The sequence below is a fragment of the Staurois parvus genome, unplaced genomic scaffold (genome assembly GCF_062004578.1).
Source record: "Staurois parvus isolate SC_StPar_1 unplaced genomic scaffold, SC_StPar_1.0 ptg000696l, whole genome shotgun sequence".
In the NCBI taxonomy this organism is placed as follows: domain Eukaryota; kingdom Metazoa; phylum Chordata; class Amphibia; order Anura; family Ranidae; genus Staurois; species Staurois parvus.
The window spans coordinates 2,088,097-2,113,391 of record NW_028318492.1 but is presented as its reverse complement, the minus strand read 5'-3'; the positions used below and the strand labels follow the sequence as shown (position 1 = coordinate 2,113,391).

The window sequence follows — 25,295 nt, the reverse complement described above, 5'->3', positions numbered from 1 at the left end:
TGAGCTTCTAGGCAGTATAACTGAAGATGGAATTATAAGTGTGTGAAAAAGAGTGCGCAAGGTTCACTCAGGAGCATGAAAATACCTATCCTGTTAAAGAAAACAGATAAGCTTAAAAAAAAAAGTCTATGGTGATATTTTATTAAATTCTTACTATTAATAGCAGGAACTGTAAGGTGCCTGCATACCACATCTTTTTTTTTTTTTTTAATTTAAATATTTATAAAATTTTTCATATTAATACAAAAACCCAAAAAGGGAAATAATTCTCATACAAATAGACAATTATATAACCTTTCTACCTTTCCCTTACTAAAAACTCTTTTCCCTCCCATCCCACTACCCCCCCTCCCGCCCCTCCTCCCCCCTCCTCCCCCTCTGCAGACTCTAGCCCTTTCTAATCTCTTGAGGCTTATTAATTTTTTTGCTAACATCCTAGTTCATATCTTCCTATATTTCTCTTTCAATCCTGCTCTTTCCCACTTTTCCCATCTCTTGGAATAAACTCTCATCCTATCTTCTTGCATATGGTATGATCTTTCCATTCTACCTATCTGGTTTACTCTATTAATCCAGTCTACCTCCTTCGGTACCTCAGCTTTCCGCCAAAACTTGGGTATCAACCCTTTCGCCGCATTCAAGAAGTACCAAATACCTGAATCTTTATATTTATTTACAGATGTCTCCACATTGTGTAGGAGGCACGTTGTTGGGTCTAACCCTATGTCAATTCCAGTTATTTCTTCAATTAATTTAACTATTATCTTCCAAAAAGCCTGGATTTTCGGACATTCCCACCATATGTGAAACACCGTGCCTATCTCTCCACATCCTCTCCAACACATATTTGAGTTTTCCCCATTCATCTTGTGCTCTACACTCGGTGTAATATGCCATCGTGTCACACACTTATAATTAACCTCAACCTCTCTCATACTAACATTATCGTGTATCAATCTAAACATCTTTCTCTGTCTATCTTCATCAAACCCAACTCCCATATCCCTTTCCCATTTTGTCATAAAAATTAACTTTGTGTTTGTGTCTAATTCTGTGAGTATTCTATACACTTTTGAGATACCGTGCTTCCCATCCCTTCGTGTCTCTAACAACCTTTCAAACATATTCCACTCCCGTTTTATTCTCAGGGGTTTCGGTAGGTTTCCAATAAAACTTTTCAATTGATGATATTTCCACTCATCTATTCTAATAAAAATATCTCCCTTCTTCTCTATTAACTCTTTAAGTGATCTCAATTCTCCCTCCACCAAAACATCTCTCAATTGGGTATCCTCCTTTCTAAACCATCTCCCTGATATCTTATCCTGTCCCGGGGGGGAAGTACTCAGTATTTGTGAGAGGCATTAATATTGAGTTAAATTCCCATTTCATGTTTTTGTGTAAATTGTCCCATACCCTAAAGACATTTAAAGTGTAGATACTTGTGCTTTCTTTAATTCCCCTGAACTGTGGTGGAACCCATATTATCTGACTCAATCTATTGCCACTAAGATCATTTTCAATTGTTACCCAGCTTTTCCCCTTATGGTTAAATGTCCAGTCATATATTCTTGCTAAAACCACTGCTTTATAGTATCTCTTGACATCTGGTAGGCCCAATCCCCCTTTCTCTTTAGTCCTACCCAATGTTTCATATGCTATTCTAGGTTTTTTATTCTTCCAAATATATCTTGTTAACATTTTTTTCATTATCTTAAAGAAGGCTTCTGGAATTTTAATTGGTACCATTTGAAATCTATACAGTATTTTAGGCATAATTACCATTTTGACTAGGTTTATACGTCCTATCCAGGATGGATTTCCTCCTTCTAGTCTTTTTAAGTCTTCCCTGATCTCATTTATTAAAGAGATATAATTTAATCTATACAAATGCTTAGATGAGGCAGTGAGTTTTATTCCTAGGTATTTTATCTCTTTTTCTCTCCATATAAAGGGGAATTCTTTTTGTAGTTTTTCTTTTTCATTCTTTGGTATATTAATATTCAGGATCTCTGTTTTCGTTGGATTAATTTTTAAATTTGATAGTTCACCATACTCCTTCAGAATCTTCATTATATTTGGGAGAGTTATTCGGGGATTCCCCACATAGAACAATAAGTCGTCCGCAAAGGCCGCTACTCTATGTTCTATGGATTCTATCTGAATTCCCTTTACCGATCCACTGTTTCTTATTATTGACAACAGAGGTTCGAGTGACAATACATATAGCAGAGGGGACAGTGGACAGCCCTGTCTTGTACCATTAGACATTCCGATGGGTTCTGATCTCTCCCCATTTACCGTGATGATTGTAGTAGGCTCCCTATATAATTTACTTATCCACTCTCGCATTCTCTCACCTATCCCCAGCACTTTTAAGTTGTCCATCATAAAGCCCCAGTCCACTCTATCAAATGCCTTTTCTGCATCAATTGACAAGAGCACCACCGGGGCTTTCCCCTTTCTACTTTTCTGAATAAGCATCAGGGTTCTCAAGCCGTTATCTCTACCTTCTCTCCCCGGTACAAAGCCCACCTGGTCTCCATGAATCCATTCAGGCATCAGATCCCTCAACCTGTTTGCTAACACCTTTGCATACAGTTTAGTGTCTGTGTTCAATAATGAGATAGGTCTATAGCTGGAGCACTGAGATGGATCTTTTCCCTCCTTGTGAATAAGCACTACATGGACCTGTAGGGATTCTCTCCTCACTTCCATCCCACCTCCCAGAGCATTCATATATTTCTCCAACTTGGGTAGCAGTACTTCACTAAATTTCTTATAGTACTTAACTGTATATCCATCCGGGCCTGGGCTTTTTCCCCCCCCTGTGCTTCTTAATGCTATTTTAATTTCTTCCTGGGAGATTTCTGCGTCTAGGGAGTTCAACTGTGCTTCACTTAGTTTTGGTAATCCCGCATTTTTTAAGTATGTCATCTTTTTTTCATTAATTCCCTCTTGGGCTTCTTTTAGGGGGCCTTGGGGGCTAATATTATATAACTTTTTGTAATACTCCGTAAACACTTTAATAATCTCTTTATTTGAGTGGACCAACTCCCCCTTTGAACTTTTTATGTTTTCTATATAGTTCCTATTTTTCTTTTTATTCAAAGCTCTCATTAGATATCTTCCTGGTCTGTCCCCCCATCTATATCTCTCGTTCAAAACCCTGTTGTATACTCTTCTTTTCTCCTCATCCATCAACCTCTCTAGCTCATCTTTTTTATCCGATAACCTCTGTCTCGTATCTTTTGTTATTTTCTTCTTATGGATCTGCTCCAAGTCCAATATTTCTTTTAAGAGCCCACTGACCCTCTCTCTTCTTTCCTTTTTCTTCTTTGCTCCCGCCGCAATCAAGATTCCTCTTATGAATACCTTATGACTTTCCCAGACTGTAGCTATCGATACGTCCTCTGTTTCATTCTCCTTAAAGTATACTTTAATCTCTTTCTCGATTTTCTGAACTACATCCTCATCCAGAAGAAGACCCTCATTTAACCTCCACCCTAATCCTCCCGTCCACCTTCTTCCCCATCCCATTTTCATTACAACCGGAGCATGGTCCGAGAACGTCCTTGTCTCTATATCAATTTTAACCAGATGATCTATAAGTTGATGGTCTATTAAGATGTAATCTAATCTCGAGTATATCTCATGTGCATTAGAGAAGAAGGTATAGTCTCTGTCTTTCATATGCTTTATTCTCCAAGTGTCCACTAGTTGATATTCATGGATCACTTTTTCAGAGCTCTCAGAGACCTACTCCCCTCTCTTTGCACGGAAGAGGTATTATCCTTTTGTGGGTCCATACAGAAATTTAGGTCTCCAGCTACTATCAGGCGCCCTTTTTTAAATTCCATTAATTTTTTCAGCAGACCCTTCATATACATCTCCGGGTTTTTATTAGGGCAGTATATATTGGCTAAAGTACACTCAATCCCCTGGAGTCTACCTTTTAAGAATAAAAACCTCCCCTCCGGGTCGGTTCTTCTATCCTCTAGCTCAAATCTCCTATTCTTTGCAAAACCTATTGCAACCCCTTTTGCTCTTTTAATTGGAGAATCTGCATAGTACCATGTTGGGTAGTGTTTGGATTTCAATTTCACGTTTGCCTCTATCTCAAAATGCGTCTCCTGTAAAAATACCACTGACGTAGCCCTATGATGTAACTCATTAAACAACCTAAATCTCTTCCCTGGACAACTCAACCCGTTCACATTATAGCTTATAAACTGTATTTCTTCCATCATTCCCGATTACCTCCATCTTTCTTCCAGATTGCCTCTTCCTCTTTATCCCTTCTGTCATGTAGAGTATTGACCCAATACCTCCTCCCCTCCCTCCCTCCCTCCCACCCAACTCTCGTCCCCTCCCTCCCCCCCTTCCCCCATCCCTTTTTAGGCTTGTAAAGTGCCTACTAATCATTTGTGGGATCATTCCCACCCTTGATTTAAGACTTTGGGGTTGACCTCCGCCCATGGGCGGCTCACCTCTCCTCCATCCTCCCCAGTTTACCTCTCTCTAAAAATTTGACTCAGAAAGAAAAAAAAAAGATGAAATCAGTCCAGAAGAAATACCCTATTTTCAGAAGGGGGTGGGTGGGAAATGAGGAGCGTGGAAGGGAGAGAAAAAAAAAAAAATCGAGTCTCTATTTCTCCCCTCCCTCTCTCCCCCGCCCCAAACCGCCCCCTCTTCTTCCAGCCAGTCCTCTTTTCTTATATCTTCTAATTCTCCTTTTTCTTCTTCCCATCCTTCTATTTCCATTCTTTGCAAGTCCAATCTCTCACAAAAGACTCTCAGTTCCTCTGGAAATCTCAGATAGGCTGTGACTCCGTTTCTCCATCCAATTAGGCATTCTGGGGTTCCCCATCTATACTGCACCTTCTGCTTTCTCATTTGTTCCAATAAAGGTCTCAAGGATCTTCTTCTCCATAGGGTCTCTGATGTTAAGTCCGCATAGATTTGGATATCTAAATCTCTATATTTAATTATTGATCTTCCTTTACTCTTCCTCCAAATCTTATCTTTGTCCCCAGATTTTTGAAATTGAACAACTGTATCCCTCGGTCTCTCCTTCCCCATGATCTGTTTGAACTTTCCTGTTCTGAACACTCCATCCAGATTAATCACTTCTGATTCCGCTCTATCCATTATGGAGTTTAGAATTTTACTAACTAGTTCACACAGTGATTCCCCTTTTACAGACTCTGGGATTCCTCGTACCCTAAGATTACTCCTTCTTTCTTTATTCTCTTGAACCTCCATCCTATAAAGAAGTTTTTTCTGAATAAAGTCCATATTTATTATCTTCCTTTCTAGTTTAACAATGGTTTGGGCCTGATTTTTAACTTTCTCCACTGTTTCCTCCACTCTCAGCAACAGGTGCCCCAAATCATTCCGAATAGATGTCATTTCTTGCTTTATCATTTTCTCCAGACTTTGAAACATTTCTGTCATCTCTTTTTTATTTGGTACATGTAGTTCACCTTCAGGTTCGTTTTTCTCCAGCCTTTCCACCGTTTGTTGACTACAGCTGCTATTCATGTCCAGTGATAATCTAGGGTTACTTCCCAGACTGATTTCCATTTCACCCTTTTCACTAGTATCTTGGGGCCTTTCTGGAGTACTATTTCCTTGAGTAGTATATTTCTTAATCGTTCCCGTTTGAGACCCTTTGAGTCCTGCTCCTTTAATTCCTTTATTCTTCATGTCCTCTATGGGTCTTGTTTTCTTCTATGACCCCTTATACAAATGTAAGTCAAATGTCTATGGCTTGTTAACCCAGCCTTGCCTTGCTATTTTTCCTTTTATTTTACTTTTCTGTGTCTCCTTATTCCTCTTCTCTTCTCCACCTCTTCTTGACCCTTGGGAATCCCCCCTCCTCTCTTTCACCTTTTTTTCTCCCCTCTGCCACAGGAGATTATAGTACACACACAATGTTCCAGTATGTAAAAAGCCCCAGCCGCTCACACTCACCCGTCTCTTTACTTGTAAGAGGCTCTGGTCGTCGGGTAGAGGGCCTTTCTCAGTCCCAGGGGGATTCCTCCGGGTCTCCTTTGGTCTCTCGGTCACCTGGAGGTCATCACAAGGCTACAGGCTGCTTCTCACAGTTTTCCAGGGTCCAGGGCCAGTCTGCACGCCGGGGAACGAGGCCAGGAGTGAGCCGGCACTTCCCTCTCTGCTCGGGATGCCGGCCGGTCTCACCTCCTCCCAGAGATCCTCCGCGGCTTGTCACATGATCCCGCCGCGTCTCCTCGTCTCCCGGCTGACCCGGCTCCTGCCTCTCTTCACGGGCCACTCAGCTCCCCTGCTCTCCGGCCTCTCCTGCTCGGCCCACCTAACTCCGGTGAGTCTGCCCCTTCATTTTTTTATTTACGAGGGTCCCTGGGAAGGATGGAAAGCGGAGCCTAGCAGAGTGCTAGTGCCTCACGCTCTCCTCGGCCGCCATGTTCGGGCTCCTCCCCCCGTCCTGCATACCACATCTTATCTATGTATAGTGCCCCCTCTTTCACCATACAGTGGGTACTAGTACCAACCAGTTTCACATTTTGCTGGCTCTAATTGCTGCTCTGTAATTAAACAAAAGATGTATGATATATTCTTTTGAACTGCTGGCTCTGGCCTGGCCCCACGCCTTATTGGCCAATAACTGGTACAGGTGGTCCAACTAAGAAACAGTAAAGCACGTGGGCTAGGAATGAATGGGATTAGAGCCAGGAAACTAGACACTTCTTGTTTTGTTGGTGCACCCATTATAGACATGTGGTCTGTAGGGCCCTGGAAGTAGTTGATATTGACTTTTAGGATTAAAAAAATATATGTCCCACAAGAAAATCACAATTTGTCTTTTATAGAGAACAGTGCCAGATACTGTATAAAAAATAGTAATAAAATATAATAATAATAAGGTAATAAAATATAGTTTAATAAAGTGCAGTATTTAATTTACACTGTTTATGGATATAAAACTTAGGAATATAGTACACTACATGAATTGCTCCTGCTATTAACAATAACATATCAGAATAAATAAAACCTTTGGGAGCGTCTATTGATAGGATACATGCATAGTAAAAAGTGTCTCCAGATTAAACTTAAAATCCATACTGATTTGTCGGACAATAATTAGGAATATTACAGTTACCAGAAAATGTCTTTTATTTTCACGCACACTGAAAAATATTTCAGTCACCCTATGTGTTCCCCCTCCCCCTTGCTGAAAAGTAGCATAAAGATTAGAGAAAAAAAAAATCGGGGGTGGTAGTTGAATAGAGTACCCACCCTTCCTCCTGCTAGGTGAGGGTGATATCAACCTCCTTCCAGGATGGAGGATCTCAAGAACAATAATAGTCTTACTCCTAAAACTATTCTTACTAGATGCTTTGTAAAAGTATTCTATATATTTCATAACTTTCATATTTTGACCCACATCTGAATTTGCTGTCTTTTATTTACACCACATATAAATAATAGAATATTGTGCTGCTCCCTATATATCAAAAGGTCATACTATTTCCACGACTCGTATAAAAAAAATATTGTTCACTATACAAAACCCAAATTAATGATAATAACATGCTTCACAGATGTTGATAAAATATTTGTTTAAATTCCCTTTCTTAGGACTCAGCTATCCATAGCATCCTTTTGTATCCATCGCATTGCAATCTTTTGTCCAGTATGAAATGTAACCCTTTGTTGACAACTATTTCTAAATTTGTTGTTCCCTGTTTATTACCTCAGACACAATACAACACAAAGCACCTGGCCATATACTTTTTCATGCAACCTAATCTCACAGACAAGACGCAGTTGTATGATAGACTAGGGTTCACCTAAATAAGTGAACAAAGAACTCCAGGAGTAATCTATTCCTAAAATGTACATTATGCCAACTTGATTACTTGAATTGTTGATATATCACCCTGAAGGACTGCAGGGGAGTCTCAAAATCACTTTAGTAGACTGTGCCATATACAATAAGCACTTTCCTGGTATGGCAGTATTGGAGTGACTTCTCCTCTGGTACAATAAACACTTTTCAGTGAATACAAAGAGTTCTTTGATTGGACAAAGGTAGAGCGAGACAACATCAACCCCTCCTCTCCACCTTGTCCAATAGTAAAATTCCTTGTATTCACTGAAACAAAAATTACAACACATTTCCTGAATGAAGGAGGTGCTGAGTGAGTGACTCTCTGTCATCACTATATCAAAGGGGAAGTTGCTCCAGGACTGCTGGAACATAAATGTGCTTTCTGTATGTGGCACAGACTACTACATTGATTATATGACTCTCCTACAGCCCTCTAGATTTGACATATCAATAAATACAGGTAATCAAGTTGGCTCAATTTCAGTTTTAAAACAGATTAGTCCTAAAGTTTGAAAAAACAAGGTCGCATACTGGGGGTAAGGCCCCCTATATGATACAAGTGGTTAGTCCGACAACAAACAAGGCTTGTATCAGGAATTGTTGCATAAAAGATAATTATTTATTTGTGGCAAAAAAATAGCAGTACATAAAAAATAGTTGTAAGGCACAGTGCTCAATACCCACAGTGTATACATAAACACACAAACAATACTATAAACCAATGTCAATCTAAAGATGTCCGGACGTTAATTACAATGTATGTAAGTACTCCCCACAGGACACGCATCATATGAATTCACGCTTGTGCCTGGCAATAGTTCAATTAAAGCAGTGCTGCAGGATTTACATACACACATGCCCCAGGGCCCATTAGCAGTGGAATAGGAACTAATACTAGCTTGGGAGGGAACTTCCCCCTGCGAGTTTAATACCACAGTGGACAGCAACCAACAGTCCCGAAATCACCAACAGTGTTTCAAGGAAAGAAGCTGGACGGGATAAAGGTGGCTGGAAGACTGGTAATAATGTCCATATATAATATAATCTTAATCCAGTTCAACCTAGGTATGCAATCATTGTTTTCCCGGCAGTATATAATCACATGGCTGACACCGGCTTGATCAATGTATAAGAGTTGGTCAACACTGAGTATACAAATCCTGAGCAGACTTATCCATCATGGGCTATGTGGATATGATTGTCTCAGCTCCCATGACGAACTAACACTTAAGGTGAGCTGGAAAACTCCATGTGTGGTCATTGGTCTTGCTCTATTGCTGAATGGACAGTTGGGCTGAGCTACTGTGCCCCCTATCCCAATGTGGACTTGTCACGGATTTATAGATCGACCCGGTATAGTTTTGCTGTGTCACCAAGTAGGCAATTTGTAAATTCAGCATCCGGATGTCTTTAGATTGACATTGGTTTTATAGTATTGTTTGTGTGTTTATGTATACACTGAGCACTGTGTCTTATAACTATGTTTTATGTACTGCTATTTTTTGCCACGAATAAATTATTATTTTTTTTTTAATGTACCATGGATGCATTTATAAAAAAGGTTGGTGACATTAGCAGAAGAATAAGGGCTGCATTCCATTTTCTATTGTTACTTTTATCCTGTCTATACTGTGAATGAATTTTAAATAAAGGCTGATGAATTCAACAGAAGAGTGTAGGTTTACATTTCAGCTTTCTTCCACTGTTCACAGTATTTTTGTGTTCTGTATAAATATTTCCCTTATTAATTTTGCTAAGTGAGCATTTTCTATTTGGTCAGTAAATCAACTTCGTCCATCTATTTCTTCGGTAAAACAACTTGAGCTCCAAAGAATCTAACATGAACACACAGTTTTTGTATACAGAAATCAAAGTGAATATTCATTAAAAACAACTTCATATAATTAGCGATATTAGGGATTAGGGATCTTAAACAGGGATTAAATAAAAGAAGAGGATACGATCATTTCCATATAATTCTGGCATAAGCCAGCCAAAAATTTATAACTTTACGTTGAAAATATAAAGAATATTATACCAGGCATGGGATTCTGTACTGTAGTCCTAACAATGCTCTTCGGCGTAGTAACAATATTAGGAATGCCAATAAACGCTGAAAAGAAATCCACCCCCACAAAAAATAAAGCACATTCAGTTACTCTATTTCAATTGCACTGATACATGCTTGCGCTTGCAATGAAAAATGCTTGCTGAAAATCTATTGAGGTAGATACATCAAAGGAAGGAAATCAGTGCTACGATGTGATTTTTTTTTTTTATATGATAAACATTAAATACACATAACCTAAGAGCTAACCATCTTTGTCCACTATAGCTTCACAAAAATATGGCGGCCCTTACATGATGAGGTTAAAAACAATTAGCAAAATGTGGTAACTTGTATTATCCAATCAGAAGTAAATTTTCATAGTTGTCATTGTTCTTAATTCAATTTGAATTAGCTGCTTCTTATTGTTTGCTTTAAGTTACTGCACATCCTTGACATTCCACTGCCTTAATAAAGCATATGATATGCTACATATGGAAAGATGTTTGCACGCTCTGCAAACAAACTTTGCTTTGATATGTCTACCTCAAAGTCAAATGGTGTGGTTTATGGAAGCAAAAAAAAAAAACTGTATACTTTTTTCTGCAGAAATATTCATCCTGGAGGCACAAATGCACATTTAAATTTACATTTCCTCATATTGGAAAGGATAGAGAAAATGGTAGGATAATTGACACTGTGTCAACGTCAACATCATTTTCTTGTACAAAAAGCAAAGCTGACAGCAAAGTCATACCATGGGTGCTGCAGCAGATTGAGTCACGTGACAGCAATCAAGCTGTGATATTTTCTTACTACAATGGATGGATTGTGTGCATGTAAGCAGAAAGAAATGCTGAAGTAATGAATGATGACTGCCATTGTGCAATGATTAAGAAGCTCAACAGACCATTTTGTGAAAAAACAAGCATTACCAGTGGTGGTTTTTTTGTGAGTTTGAGAGGACATGGTGCTTTGTTTGACTGGGATAAATTGGCTTGTGGTTGCTGGAAAAAATATTAAATGAATTGATTAATATGCCTTGTGAATTTGATCATTAAATGGTTGCAATACTTCAAAAAAGCGTGCAGTAGTAAACAATACACACAGTAGACACTTTGTTTTATGATGCCACTTCTTTATTCTTTTAAAAGGGTCTAATTGTTAACTATATTACTGTATATTTGTGATAAATTAGTTCACCATGAGACAAAAAACTCCTAAATTCTAAGTAAATACAGTGTTATAAAGTATCATGCGTCAGATCAGACAACAGCATCTCCAACTACTCCACACATGCAACATATTCACCAAACCACGTGGAACACTGTAATTCCAGTATAGCTCCACGGGTGGAGCCTCCCCTGTGATGTCATCGCGTACTGCTATACCGGAATTACAGCGTGCCACGTGGTTTGGTGAATATGTTGCAACGCTTATCTTTTACTTCTGTCTGTAAGTGTAATTCTTTTTCAATAAATATTGATTTTAGCGTCTACACTATGAGAAGCATGTGTTTTATTCCCTTATGACCATATGTATATCCATGTCCATCTGTGGAGTAGTTGGAGATGCTGTTTTCCGATCTGCCACATGATACACCTATTTTGGCATACTAAATAAAGCACTTGGTGACCTCTCTAATTAGGGGTCAGTACATCTGGGAAGCCCCCATTTTGCATGCACAGAGGTATGGGTGATTCACTGAAGACACCAAGTTTTGTTTGATATGCACTTTTGAAAGGACTGTTATATATATTTCTGTTGTGGAATAACAATCCTTTGGAATTTTGTACCTTGGACGTTTATTGCATATTAGTACTTTTTCACTTAATGAGAATTACTTTACTTAATTTTCATCTGTGTTCATTGGGTGATATTGCAGCACTTTCTCACTTTATGATAATTTTTTTTTTTGTATGATAATCATGTATTCACTTGTCAATACATAATATTGATTTATTATATTTGCTATTTTCTACATACGTTTTAGCGCAACGTATATATACAAGACATCAGGTAAAAAAAAATGAATAAAAGAATAAAATATGATTTATCTAAAAACATTATATATAACTTTTCTATTTTACACTGTTTATTCATAATTGCAGATTCCTCTGACTAAAGGTCACTTAGCTCTTAACTTTATGTCCATCTTACATGTTTGTTAAAAAATTACAGGATGATTTGTTTCTAAAAAGTAATAAAGCTATGAGTTGCCATGGGAAGTGTGTGCCATCTCAAAACTGGATATTGTAGTGGAACCATAAATAGACTGTTTCATTTTTGCAGATGCTAAATATTTTTGAAAATCATTATTCATTGGTTTTGCATGCAATTGCAGAGTGATAGCTTGAAAGTCCAATTTCAACTAAGGCTTTTTCATTTTGGTTATAAAAAAAAACATTGTCAGGTTTCTACTAATGTGACAAATTGCCCTCAAATCCATCCGGCAGCAAGTTATTACAGGAAGAGATCAATGAAACGTTTTTGCGCGTAAAGCTAGCTTCGGTGTGCCCATTTACGAGAGGCCAGTAGAAAGGTGTTTACTCTTTCCTTGACTTCTGTTTTTCTGTTTTGAAAAGCTGAAGAGATGCAATAGGGAAAACTGAGTAATGAAGATATTCAAATTGCAGTGACCCATGGAAAATAGAAACCACACTTGAGCTGATGCTAGCAAGATAAAAGGTACACTGAAAATGAAGCCCTGGCATGCATACAGGTAGAAAAGACTACCTGACCCATAATTCTGTTTTTCATGCAGGCTTTGCTGTAGTGTGAAAGCCCACCTCATTCTCTTTTTTTCTGTATTCTGGTGATCTTGGAGCACCCCTTTTTGTTGTGGTGCTGGAACACCTCTGCAGACATGTTCTAAGTGGATTCTCACAGTCACCACACTAATGTAACCCCCACTCCCCCTGGGAGACTGAATGTGATTGGTGATACATTTACAAGAGACAAAGAACACTGAACAAACTTCACGAATTCTAATCTGTATGCTCCTCCTACTCAGCTGGAAAGGTGGTCAGTGAAATATGAGTGGCAGGGGATTCCAGAGCACTTAACATAAACTGAATTAACTTTCTGATAGGGATTCACCGATACCTTTTTTTGATTGGAAAGTACAAGTACCAATACTTTCAGTCATGTACTCGCCAATACCGAGTACCGATGTTTTGAGGTGCGATTTGCATCTATACAAAATGTATGGATGCAAATTGCACCACAAAGAATAGCAAGTGATTTGAATAGGAATGCAATTCCTGCCCAATTCGCATGCGATTACTTCACTGCTCCTCTGTGAACCCAGGCTGTCTTAGCCTGAGTTCACACAGGAGTGGTGCAGGGAGGTATCCTGAGTGGGTGTGTGGGGATGTATATTATGGTGGCCGATGCTCCATATTCTCAGCAGCAGGATGTTAAATCCCCGCTGCTTTCTCTCCTCTCCATACAGGGATGACAGTTCAGGCTAGAGGACTTTTGATTGATCAGCACCGTCACATGGACAGCACTGACCAATCAGATGCTGTCTAGCCCATGCTGTCATCGTTGCTAGGAGAGGAGAGAAAGCCGCTTCACAGGTTTGAAATCCCAACCGCTTTCTCTCCTCTCCTTGCAGCGATGACAGTACAGGCTATATGGGAACTGATTGGTCAGCAATGTCCATGTGACGGTGTTGACCAATCAAAAGCCTTCTAACCTGAACTGTCATCCCTGCAAGGAGAGGAGAGAAAGCAGCGGGGATTTAACATCCTGCTGCTGGGAATATGGAGCATCAGCCACCATAGTATACATCCCCACACGCCCACTCTACACTACAAGATACCTCCCTGCACCACTCCTGTGTGAACTCAGGCTAAGATAGCCTGGGTTCACACAGGAGCAGTGAAGTAATCGCATGAGAATTGGACAGGAATTGCATTCCTGTTCAAATCACATGCTATTCTTTGTGGTGCAATTTGCATCCATACATTTTGTATAGACGCAAATTGCACCTCAAAGTACTGAGAATATGGAACATCTGCCACCATAGTATACACTGCCACACGCCCACTCTTCACTCAGCATGGGATGCCTGCAGGGAGGTTTCTCGCACTGCTCCTGTGTGAACTCAGGCCTTCGGTATTGGTGCATCTCTACTTTCTAATTTTGAGCACAGTTTACTTGATAGCATTAGTAGCTTACTTACTGTTGCCTTGAATTTATATTATGTCTTTTTTTTTTGTTGTTTTTGCTACCCTTTTTTACATCTCTTTTTCAATTTGTTCTGTTTTATGAAAAAGTTCTAAAGAAACAAAACACCAATTTGAATTGCGTGGTATGCTGGATCACTCTGGGTCTTTTGGTTGCTTTATTTCAGGGCTGTAGGACAGGACCTCAAAATTTTCTCTTGGTTATCCCAAATTAAAGCAAAACTTCTTATCATAGGGTAGAAGGTAAGGCAGTGTTGACAACCAATAAGGTTGCAGGCAATCATAGGTGCTCTCTTAGAGCTCATTTCCACTTGCACTTCTGGTGGGAACAAAGTCTCAAGGGACATTGATGATCTAAGTATGAAAGTTTTTCCACCTGTGAATTCAATTCTATCTAGTTGAGCCTAGTCAAATTTACTAATTAGCTTCTATTTACAGTATTCTTAATCTAAACTGATTGCTATAATACTATAGAGATGTTGCTATATTGTATATCTTATGATAATACCACAAAATACTGGGAAGCTTTGGTGTGCTTTCCTTTCAGTGTAATCAACACATTTTAGGATTCCTTTCACTGTTTTAGAAATGATCTCTGGTTTTCAAATAAGACTGCATTACAGTTTTTGTTTTGACTTGTGACATTTACACATAGGTGACATGTCATGGTGGTAAGCTCTTTGGAGCTTGTGCTTGTGCTTTGGCTGTGCCTTTTTCACAATTGTTTTTAATGATATATGCAATGTATATATTTACTATATGTCTAATTTTCATGAGACAGTAAGGTTTCATGTATATTTTATTATTTATACAATTATTTATGACAAAAAAAATACTTTATCTCTTTCCTTTGGGGAAGTTTGTTATAACACATTACAATATTCCCTTGGAGGTTAGACTACCAAGTTAGCAGCCTTTTCTAATAAATGGTGCAAGCACAGCACATGTAACTTTATATGATTTGCGGCAAGTACTTTTGAACTGATGGAAAATCAAAGATAGTGAAAGGGTGCAGCATGTGTAAAGCACCAAAAATGTGGAATATTATTACCTGTTTTTGTCTAGGGGAGCAAAAGCAATCCTCTGCTCCTTCTTGCAGCTAGACCAGTCCCTGCAGCTTCTGCACCCCTTTCTAGCAGGCTAGAGTCCTGACATTATCAAGACTAGAGCAGGGGGAAAGCCACCACTGGATCATGGATAAGTGCTGACTGCTGGGGGGGGGGGGGGGGGAGAAGGATGAGGTAATTAAAACTGTTTCTTCTCTTCCCTAGACAAAACTACATTATTTTTTATTTGCTCGGAGTTAGGCTTTAGGGAAAACATTGAGGGCCCTTTCACACCTATGCACTTTAATGTACATGAATACATTTGCAGAGGTTTGCTTTTGATGTTAATGGTATTTTTCTTCTCAGAAAATCATTTGGACATGTTGGTTAGTCCATATGAGCCTGATATTTAGTTAGGATGCAGGCCCTTTTAGATATAGTGGCACTGACTATTCTTTTACACACAGGACCTGTATGCAGTGAGGGATCATTGCTGCCTGCTATAATGCCTTTATTTACTTATTTATGTCTGGACTAGACTTGGGTATGCTCTAGGCTGTTTTTTTTCTCTCATTTTGTGCTATGTATTTTTGTCTATATGTTCTGCTATACAACTTTTTTTTGTGCACTTTACTTTGTGTAAAATCACAACTGTATCTTGGGACTTGTGCCTTTTTTATTTTTATTTAATAAGGAGGTATTGTCACATTTAGGATTAGTCAGTAAAGAAATCTACACTGAGAAAATACATGGATAGCCATTAACAAACTTTCCTTCTAAAATTGCTAGTTGCCCATGTTGATCCAAAGGGCATCAATACTTTAATATGTATTCAGAAAAAAGTTCTTTATTTTTATTAATGCATTCAGAAAAAAGTGCTTATAGCCCCTAACCCTTCTTTTTGTCAGGGCTAGTGAAATAATAAAATGTTGGAAAGCTGGTCTATGTGGTTAAAAATGATCAATTAGTTTGGTACTTTCCACCTAACATTTCCAAACATTCTTCTTTGGATTTCCAACTCTGTTATTTGGAGAATTGCCTATTGAAGACACACACAACAGACAAGATACCCAAATGGCATTCTCAGTTTTTCTAAGAGATCCGGTGCACCTTACCTCCCAATATGCTATAAAAAACTGCTGAGACCAGAGACAACCAGGCAACTAACATTTTTATGAGGAATGCAGCAATGGCGGCTGACTAGTGTTTGCCTTCTGCAACTGAAAATTGAGCTACATATTTTCATGATGACCTACACTTATCAACTCAGCTACCACATTATTCTTGGCTGGCCACATGAAAAGGAATACTATAGAATAGATGTCTTTACCTAGGGTAGTTGTGTGCTTTTGGAAAGGCAAGTGTGTACTCAATTTTGACACTAGAGTTGATTTAGGATGCATCCCTGTTGAAAAAGCACAACCTAAATGAGTATATTATATCTAATATACTTTTTTAAGCCATCATGCACAGTGTAGAATAAAAGAAAACTTGTCAAGATAGAAGAATGAGGGGCAATGGTGGTATAAAAAAAATGAATGGTATACATAAATGTACAATGTACCAGCAAAGCCTGGTTCAGTTTTTAAGTCTTTTAGACGTACAGGACAGCAAAAGAGTAATGTTCATATCAATGCATAAGCAAACACTTTTATCACATGTACCTTTACCAGACGTTGTGCGCAGTTTAATAGGCATATCAGTGCTCACTTGTGGTACATCAATAAACTCTGGTACATCTCCTGGCGATAAAGCCATTAGGAAATCAGATAATATAAAAGTATTAAACTGTGTTAAAATTTCTAAAATTACTTTTACGTTAACAACACTAGAGTATACAGGTTTGGATTATTAATGTTAGAACAAAGGTTGGATGCTACTAATATTTTTATATTAGGATCTGCAGGGAAAGTATTCTTAATAATGTCACTACAACATAAACAGGCTTAACCGTTGAATAAAACACAGGTATCACTACCGCTAATGTAAAGATCATTGCAAATACATTACAGGACAACTCTGCCCTGCATTTTTCCATTTTTGGATGATACCAACTACCAGCCCTTGCTGGATCTCTACTGCTGGCTTGGATATATGCCACCAGCAGCTGAACCACTGTTGTCACTGGCCAAACTAAATTCTTCCTGTAAGAAATACTTTGCAGCATTATGATACATGATTTATGTGACCTTCAAGTGGAAGTAAACTCCCACTAGACACTTGTACCTACAAGTAAGCTTTTAATAAAGTTTACCTGTAGGTACAAGGAATATGCACCGTTTAGGAGATATTACGTGTCCCTGCAACCGATGACATCACTGGCACATGCACTCTGAAGGAATGGCCATTCCTTAAGAGCTCTGTGCCGTGGCCAAGACTCCCGCACACAACCACAGGAGTCATGTCTTCGTGGCTTGACCAATCAAGCGGCCAGAGCCTGCGAACCCAGAAGGAAGACTGGTTGAAGATGGCAGCTCTGTCAGCGGTGAAAGCAGGCCGCTGAAGACCTTCATTCTAAGGTAAGTATTTCATAATGTGCTAGTATGTGATGCATACTAGCGCATTATAACATTATTATTGTTTTTTTTAGGTTGTACTAGCACTTTAAACCTTTGACCAATTTTACAACAGTGAGAACTCAATATCCCTCTGACAACAGTAGCTGAGCCAAAAAGCAAACTATAGCCAAGCACAGCTAAGGCTAGGAAAGATCACCCTAACCCTAGGTTCACACCTAAGTGTTTTCCGCAGCATTTTGCATTTTGCGTATTGCAGAAATGCAGTACAGTCCATTTAACATTATTTCCTATGGGACAAGTTCACATCTCCGCGTTTTCCCCCCTTGCATTTTTTGGAAAGGGTCAGGGACTTTTTTGAGCGCAAAAAGTTGCATTTTTTGTTCTGTAGACTTCAATGGAAATGCTGCAGAAAAGCATGTAGTGTGTTTTTGCCAGGTTTTTGGAGCATTTTTGATGCATTTTGTGTTTTATATCTGCCTAGCAGCAAGAAGAAAAGCAAAATGCATCAAAAACGTGTCAAAAATGCAAGTGCAAAAACGCAAAACGCACTGCAGAAACGGATCAAACGCAAACTGCATAGGTGTGAACCTAGCCTTACTGTGTTCCAAGCAGTGGTGAAGCTGCAGAGGAAGAACAATTCCTACTCCCTCTGGGGGGGGAACAAGTAGCAACCAAATTTGTGATTTTTTTCTGAATAGACAAACTATTTTTTCTTTTCTTAAAGGGTAATTCTACTTTCTTGGGGAAAAAATAGCAAATAATAAAATAATATAGCATATACAACATCATTTCCTGCTTATCTGATTGGTCTTAACTGATTTTTCCAGAAATCTGCACTAAGATAAAAGTCAGATTTTTGGCACCCCCTGCAACAAAAATTTAATTTTTGTTGAGATACTCCTAAAGTAAAATCACATCTAAAGGGATGCAGACTCTGCCAATTTCCTCATGAGAGTGCTGCAGGTGCAGCAGCTGATTGATAACTATGAAACTACTCCCATACAGATTCACTCTACAAATGGACACAGACAAACAAACAGCTATTCCTTCAGAAATCTGCAACAAAGTTTCTTAAAATCCTTGCATAGATCACCCAGAGGGGAATGTTTTTTCTAAACAAAATTGGAGTTACTCTTTAAGGCCCAGAGCTCCGCCACAAGAAAAAAAACACAAAAAAAAATGACCATTCTGAGTACTATTGTATTTCATTGTCATTCAATGAGACTGCAGACACCAAGATTATTGTAAACTAATGAAATATATCAGATATAATGTATGAACTCAATCTACCTTTACCAGCTATGGTCCTGTGCGGCTCTGGAAGTAAATCACTGCTTACTGTGGAGCTTTGGAGCTGTGGAACTTCACTGGATATCGGCTCCTCACCTGCTGAAAAGGTGACCACTGAACTACATTGTACTACAAATTTCAGATGATGAAATCATTTATGTAAGTATGGGATGCAAGACCTGGCTTGGTTGCCACAAGACAACCTATCAAGTTCAAGATTGCACTGGAAAATGACTGATGAAAAATGAAAGTGAATCTTACTAGTTGTTGACACCAGACGCTTTGGTAAATGAAGGTGAAAAACTACAAACATCCTGTGATTATGCATGCTACTACTGTGGTGTTCCTATTCCTTGGAGGCTGCTAGCACTGTGAACCATATATCCCCCTATCTAAATTCATAACAGTTATTCTGTGATAAATACAGTAAAGTGATGCCATCCCCTTATATACATAAATAAATATTGTAAGAGCACAGTATTTATGTAGATAAGAGGAGCACAGCACTTTTATTGTATGCAATTTTTGTTGTTTTTTTGTATTGTTGTTTTATTGCATTTATCACTTTGGTAAATGACACCTATAATGATGTGATGCAGTACACTTGGCTAATGCCAATATTTGGAATACTGCTGTAAATGCATTTTAGTCTTTCTCCTCATTGATATCTGATTAAATTGATTTGCTGTCAGTCACACATGCACTTTCCATGACATCTGGTGATCATTTCAAACTACAACTCTTTGTAAATGGCTATTAGGACTATTTATGAGTTGTAGCTAAACAACATGTGGTCACCCTTAACATATGCCTTTACCACAGTAATATGTTTTTCATATTGAGGAAAAAAAATCTAAACTTTAGCAGGCATTATGTTTGAAACTGTCATTGGATGAGGCACGTAAGGAACCAGTTGATCACTTGCTAAAAGAAATAATCAGCATTTTATCTTGTGAATATGGATGGGATAAGAGAAATGATGAAGTAATGGTGCCTTGGAAGCATGTTCCTCAAAGAAAAAATACATAAATATCATACTGCAATTAGCAAACAATACTAAAAGCCAAAAGTAGTATGCAGAGAATTTCATTGTTAAGCCATTCAAGATGGACTGCACTAACTTTAATTAATTTTGCTAACTTTAGAAGCTCTTCATTTAATTTATACAGCCACAGAAAGGTGACAGTGTGAAAGCAGCTGAGTATTGCTGTGATAGCATGATGAAGCCTCTTTGTTTACCCAGTACAGCCTCTGGCTGTACAATTGGAAGTTCCTTTGTAAATGAAACTGGTGACATTGTAGGTGAGGCTGTTAGAAAAAAAAAGTTTGCATATCTTAGCATAGAGGTCAATGTAAAATATATACAATAGCATTTGTTTACAACAGCCTGAGATCTACTTTTTATAATTCAGATAATCCCTCTTTCAATCCCTTAATATCTAATGTTATAGATCCACACCCTAATTGGCTGGCTGAGTATTTCCATGTCAAAGTATTTTATGGCTATTTTTTAACAGTTCATAGAGCACGGGCCTGCAGGAATACATGTGTAAATTCTTGTACATGTGCATTAGTAGTAGTGATCTATACTGTGGTGTGTAAATGAAGGTGTACCCAAATATGCACATATATGTGTAACTTAACCCTGCTGTGACCAAGGAATTACTAATTGCAGTGCTTGTGGTGAGGGCCTGTGTAATGCATGAAATTAAAATCTACCTTTACTTGCTATGGTCCTGTGCGGCTCTGGAAGTAAATCACTGCTCACTGTGGAGCTTTGGTGCTGTGGAGGTTCACTGGATATCGGCTCCTCACCTGCTGAAAAGGCGACCACTGAACTACATTGCACTACAAATTTCAGATGATGAAATCATTTATGTAAGTATGGGATGTAAGATATGGCTTGGTTGCCACAAGACAACCTATCAAGTTCAAGATTGCACTGGAAAATGACTGATGAAAAATGAAACTGAATATTAGTATTTGTTGACACCAGACACTTTGATAAATGAAGGTTAAAAACTACAAACATCCTGTGATTATGCTACTACTGTGGTGTTCCTACTCCTTGGAGGCTGATACCACTGTGAACCATATACCCCCCATCTAAGTTAATAACAGTTATTTTGCGTGCTTATTAAGTGCTGCAATTTCCTTATGTACATTGCTCAAAAAAAATTAAAGGAACACTTTTTAATCAGAGTATAGCATCAAGTCAATTAATCTCCAGGGATATTGATCTGGTCAGTTAAGTAGCAGAGGGGGTTGTTAATCAGTTTCAGCTGCTTTGGTGTTAATTAACAACAGGTGCACTAGATGGACAACAATGAGATGACCCCAAAACAGGAATGGTTTCACAGGTGGAGGCCACTGACATTTTTTCCTACTCATCTTTTCTGACTGTTTTTCACTAGTTTTGCATTTGGCTAGGGTCATTGTCACTACTGGTAGCATGAGGCGATACCTGGACCCTATAGAGGTTGCACAGGCAGTCCAACTCCTCTAGGATGGTATATCAATACGTGCCATTGCCAGAAGGTTTGCTGTTTCTCCCAGCACAGTCTCAAGAGCATGGAGGAAATTCCAGGAGACTAGCAGTTACTCTAGGAGAGCTGGACAGGACTGTAGAAGGTCCTTAACCCATCAGCAGGACTGGTATCTGCTCCTTTGTGCAAGGAGGAACAGGATGAGCACTGCCAGAGCCCTACAAAATGAGCTCCAGCAGGCCACTGGTGTGATTGTCTCTGACCATACAATTAGGAACAGACTTCATGAGGGTGGCCTGAGGGCCCGAAGTCCTCTAGTGGGTCCTGCACTCACTGCGCGGCACCATAGAGCTCAACTGGCATTTGCCATTGAACATCAGACTTGGCAGGTTCACCACTGGTGCCCTGTGCTTTTCACAGGTGAGAGCAGGTTCACCCTGAGCACATGTGACAGACGTGAAAGGGTCTGGAGAAGCCATGGAGAACATTATGCTGCCTGTAACATCATTCAGCATGACCCTTTTGGTGGTGGGTCAGTGATGGTCTGGGGAGGCATATCCATGGACGCACAGACCTTTACAGGCTAGACAATGGCACCCTGACTGCCATTAGGTATCGGGATGAAATCCTTGGACCCACTGTCAGACCCTACGCTGGTGCAGTGGGTTCTGGCTTCCTCCTGGTGCATGACAATGCCCAGCCTCATGTGGCGAGAGTATGCAGGCAGTTCCAGGAGGATGAAGGAATTGATACCGCCTGACCTAAATCCAATAGAACACCTCTGGGATATCATGTTTCGGTCCATCAAACCCCACCCAGTTGCACCTCAGACTGTCCAGGAGCTTAGTGATGCCCTGGTCCAGATCTGGGAGAAAATACCCCAGGACAGCATCCCTGGTCTCATTTGGAGCATGCCCTGAGATTGTCAGGCATGCATACAAGCACGTGGGGGCCATACAAACTACTAAAAAAATGGACTAGCCTGCTGCATCATTTTTTCACTTCGATTTTCGAGTGTGCCTTTGAATTCAGTCCTCTGTAGGTTGATCAATTTCATTTCCATCAAATGATGGAGTATCCTCACATTCCTAACACTTTACCCAGTCCATGTCAGTATAAATATCCAGCATGATATTTTTCCCCATTAAGATCTGATGTGTTTTTAAAGTGTTCCTTTAATTTTTTGGAGCAGTGTACATAAATAAATAAGAGTACAGTATTTATGTGTAGAAGGGGGAGCACAGCACCTTTATTATATGATTTTTTTTGTTGTTTTATTGTATTTATCACTTTGATAAATATAGCCTATAATGATGTGATGTAGCACACTTGGCTAATGCCAATATTTGGAATACTGCTGTCAATACATTTCAGTCTTTGTCTGCATTGATATCTGCATAAATCGATTTGCTGTCAGTCACACATGGACTTTCTATGACATCTGGTGATCATTTCAAACTAAAACTCTTTGTAAATGGCTATTAGGAATATTTATTAGTTGCAGCTAAACAACACATGGTCACCCTTAATATATGCTTTTACCACAATAAAAATGTTTTTCATGTTGAGAAAACAAATATAAACTTTACCAGGCATTATGTGTGAAACTGTCATTGGTTGAGGCACATAAGGAGCCAGTTGATCACTTGCTAAAAGGAGTAATCAGCATTTTATCTTGTGAATATGGATGGGATAAGAGAAATGATGAAATAATGGTGCTTTGGAAGTATTTTCTTCAAATAAAAAATACATAAATATCATACTGCAATTAGCAAACAAAACTAAAAGCCAAAAGTAGTATGCAGAGAATTAAATTTTTAAGCCATTCAAGATGGACTGCACTAACTTTAATTAATTTTGCTAACTTTAGAAGCTCTTCATTTAATTTATACAGCCATAGAAAGGTGAAAGTGTGAAAGCAGCTGAGTATTGCTGTGATAGCATGATGAAGCCTCTTTGTTTACCCAGTACAGTCTCTGGCTGTACAATTGGAAGTTCCTTTGTAAATGAAACTGGTGACATTGTAGGTGAGGCTGTTAGAAAAAAAAAGTTTGCATAGCTTAGCATAGAGGTAAAATGTAGTGTATATAAATTAGCATTTGTTTACAACAGCCTGAGATCTACTTTCTATAATTTAGATAATCCCTCTTCAATCCCTTAATGTCTAATGGTATAGATCCACACCCTAAATGGCTGAGCATTTCCATGTCAAAGTATTTGATACCTATTTTTTGTCAATGCATAGACCATGGGCCTGCAGGAATGCATGTGTAAATTCTTGTACATGTCCATTAGCAGTAGTGATCTACGTATACTGTGGTGTGTAAATGAAGGTGCACCCAAATATGCACATATATGTGTAACTCCCACTGGTTGCAGTAAGGGTCTGTGTCCATTGACTTTTGTTCACTTCATGTGGATTTCCAGTCTTTAAAGTGGTAGTAAAGTGTTGTTTATTTATACTGACAGGTAACCCTATAATAAGCCTTACCTGTAGGTCCAGTATATATCTCCTAAAAGTGCACAGTTTAGGAGATATTTACTTTAGCAGTGCTGGTGATGTCACCGAGTATGCACTGCACTCTCTATGGACGGAATGATATCCATTGAGAGAGCCGTGCCTCATACCGAGACTCCCACATGCATGTGTGGAAGTGATGTCATCGCGGCCTGGCCAGTCAAACAGCCACAGCCCATGAACCCAGAAAGAAGACCGGGTGAAGATGGAAGCCCTGGGGAGATGTGACAGTGCTCCACTGGAGAGCTTCATTTTTTAGGTAGGTCTTTCATAATGTGCTAGTATGCGATGCATACCAGCACATTATGCTCTTAACTTGCAGGGAGAAGATTATCTTGTTTTATTTATTTGTGGTTTACTACCGGTTTAAGAATGCAAATCCTGCTTGAAGCAGATAAGCAGATGAAATGCAGTTCCGAAGGAGGTCAACTGCACTTCAAATACAATTTTCAGTGAATTCTGAATATTCTCTGATGAGTCTCAGACTGATGTCACACTGATGCCGTTAACACAAGTCTAAAGCCTATTGACATAGGCCCTAAAGGTGTCCCATTAATCCCCAGCTAGTGGCCTCTGACTTGTAACAGCAATATACAAAAACTCTGCTTTGTCATTAATTCTGTCCCATTCTGCCCTTACTAAGGAGGGGCAAAGAGAGATTGATAGCTACATCATGCACAATGAATTTGTAGCCATTTAAGAAACAATAAAAATTGAAAGACCTGTCAGTATTCACTCTGATCATGGAGACACAGCATTTTGGTTAGAGTAAGAAAAGGTTGGGCCTCTGTCAAAGAGATATGAAGGTGACAAAGATTTGAACTCTTCTCCACTAAATAATGACAGTATTAAAGTGTACCACATGCAAACACCTTTTCAAAATTCTGGATAAATTGGGAACGTGTTAGAATCTCTGTCAGGCTCCTACTGTTGAATAAATATGTCATTGAAGTGCCATACTGCAAAATAAAAATAGTCAAGATACCAGTTTTTTCCAAAGTAAAATCTTAGATTGCAAACACAGTGAAAAATATGTATTTGGACATAATGAAGAGATACTTTGATTTAAAAAAACAAACTTTAGTTTGTCAGGCTGTTCATCAGCAGCTGGTTGAGGCACCCTCTACCAGCTGATAATGAATAGCCTGACACACTAAAAGTTATACATTGTTTCCAATTTCTCAAGCCCTGATGAAGAGGGCGACACACCAACTCTGAAAACACATTGTCTCCTTCGGGTTTTATATTGGAAAAAACTGGCATCTAGACTTTTTAATAACTCTGCAATATAAGAAAGTGGCTTTTAGTGATACAGTGCCA

At 38.9% G+C, this 25,295-nt stretch overlaps 1 protein-coding gene across 49 annotated transcripts in view; it reads right to left on the bottom strand.

The window, feature by feature from the left end:
- ABI3BP (ABI family member 3 binding protein) overlaps positions 1-25,295 on the bottom strand; it is a 512,999-nt gene that overhangs the window by 196,474 nt on the left and 291,230 nt on the right. For 18 of the 49 annotated variants that reach the window (XM_089652925.1, XM_089652933.1, XM_089652937.1 and 15 more), the window contains 9 exons: positions 23,422-23,490; positions 23,047-23,106; positions 20,691-20,786; positions 20,211-20,279; positions 18,972-19,070; positions 16,827-16,904; positions 16,493-16,567; positions 10,859-10,930; positions 9,915-9,989 (listed from right to left, as the gene is read on the bottom strand). The exons of 8 other annotated variants lie outside the window; for them this stretch is intronic. In XM_089652925.1, coding sequence (XP_089509051.1) covers positions 9,915-9,989; positions 10,859-10,930; positions 16,493-16,567; positions 16,827-16,904; positions 18,972-19,070; positions 20,211-20,279; positions 20,691-20,786; positions 23,047-23,106; positions 23,422-23,490 — 693 coding nt within the window. Of the gene's footprint in view, positions 1-9,914; positions 9,990-10,858; positions 10,931-16,492; positions 16,568-16,826; positions 16,905-18,971; positions 19,071-20,210; positions 20,280-20,690; positions 20,820-23,046; positions 23,107-23,421; positions 23,491-25,295 lie in introns of all 49 variants that reach the window. 23 more of the 49 variants (XM_089652936.1, XM_089652963.1, XM_089652964.1 and 20 more) reach the window with 14 other exon arrangements.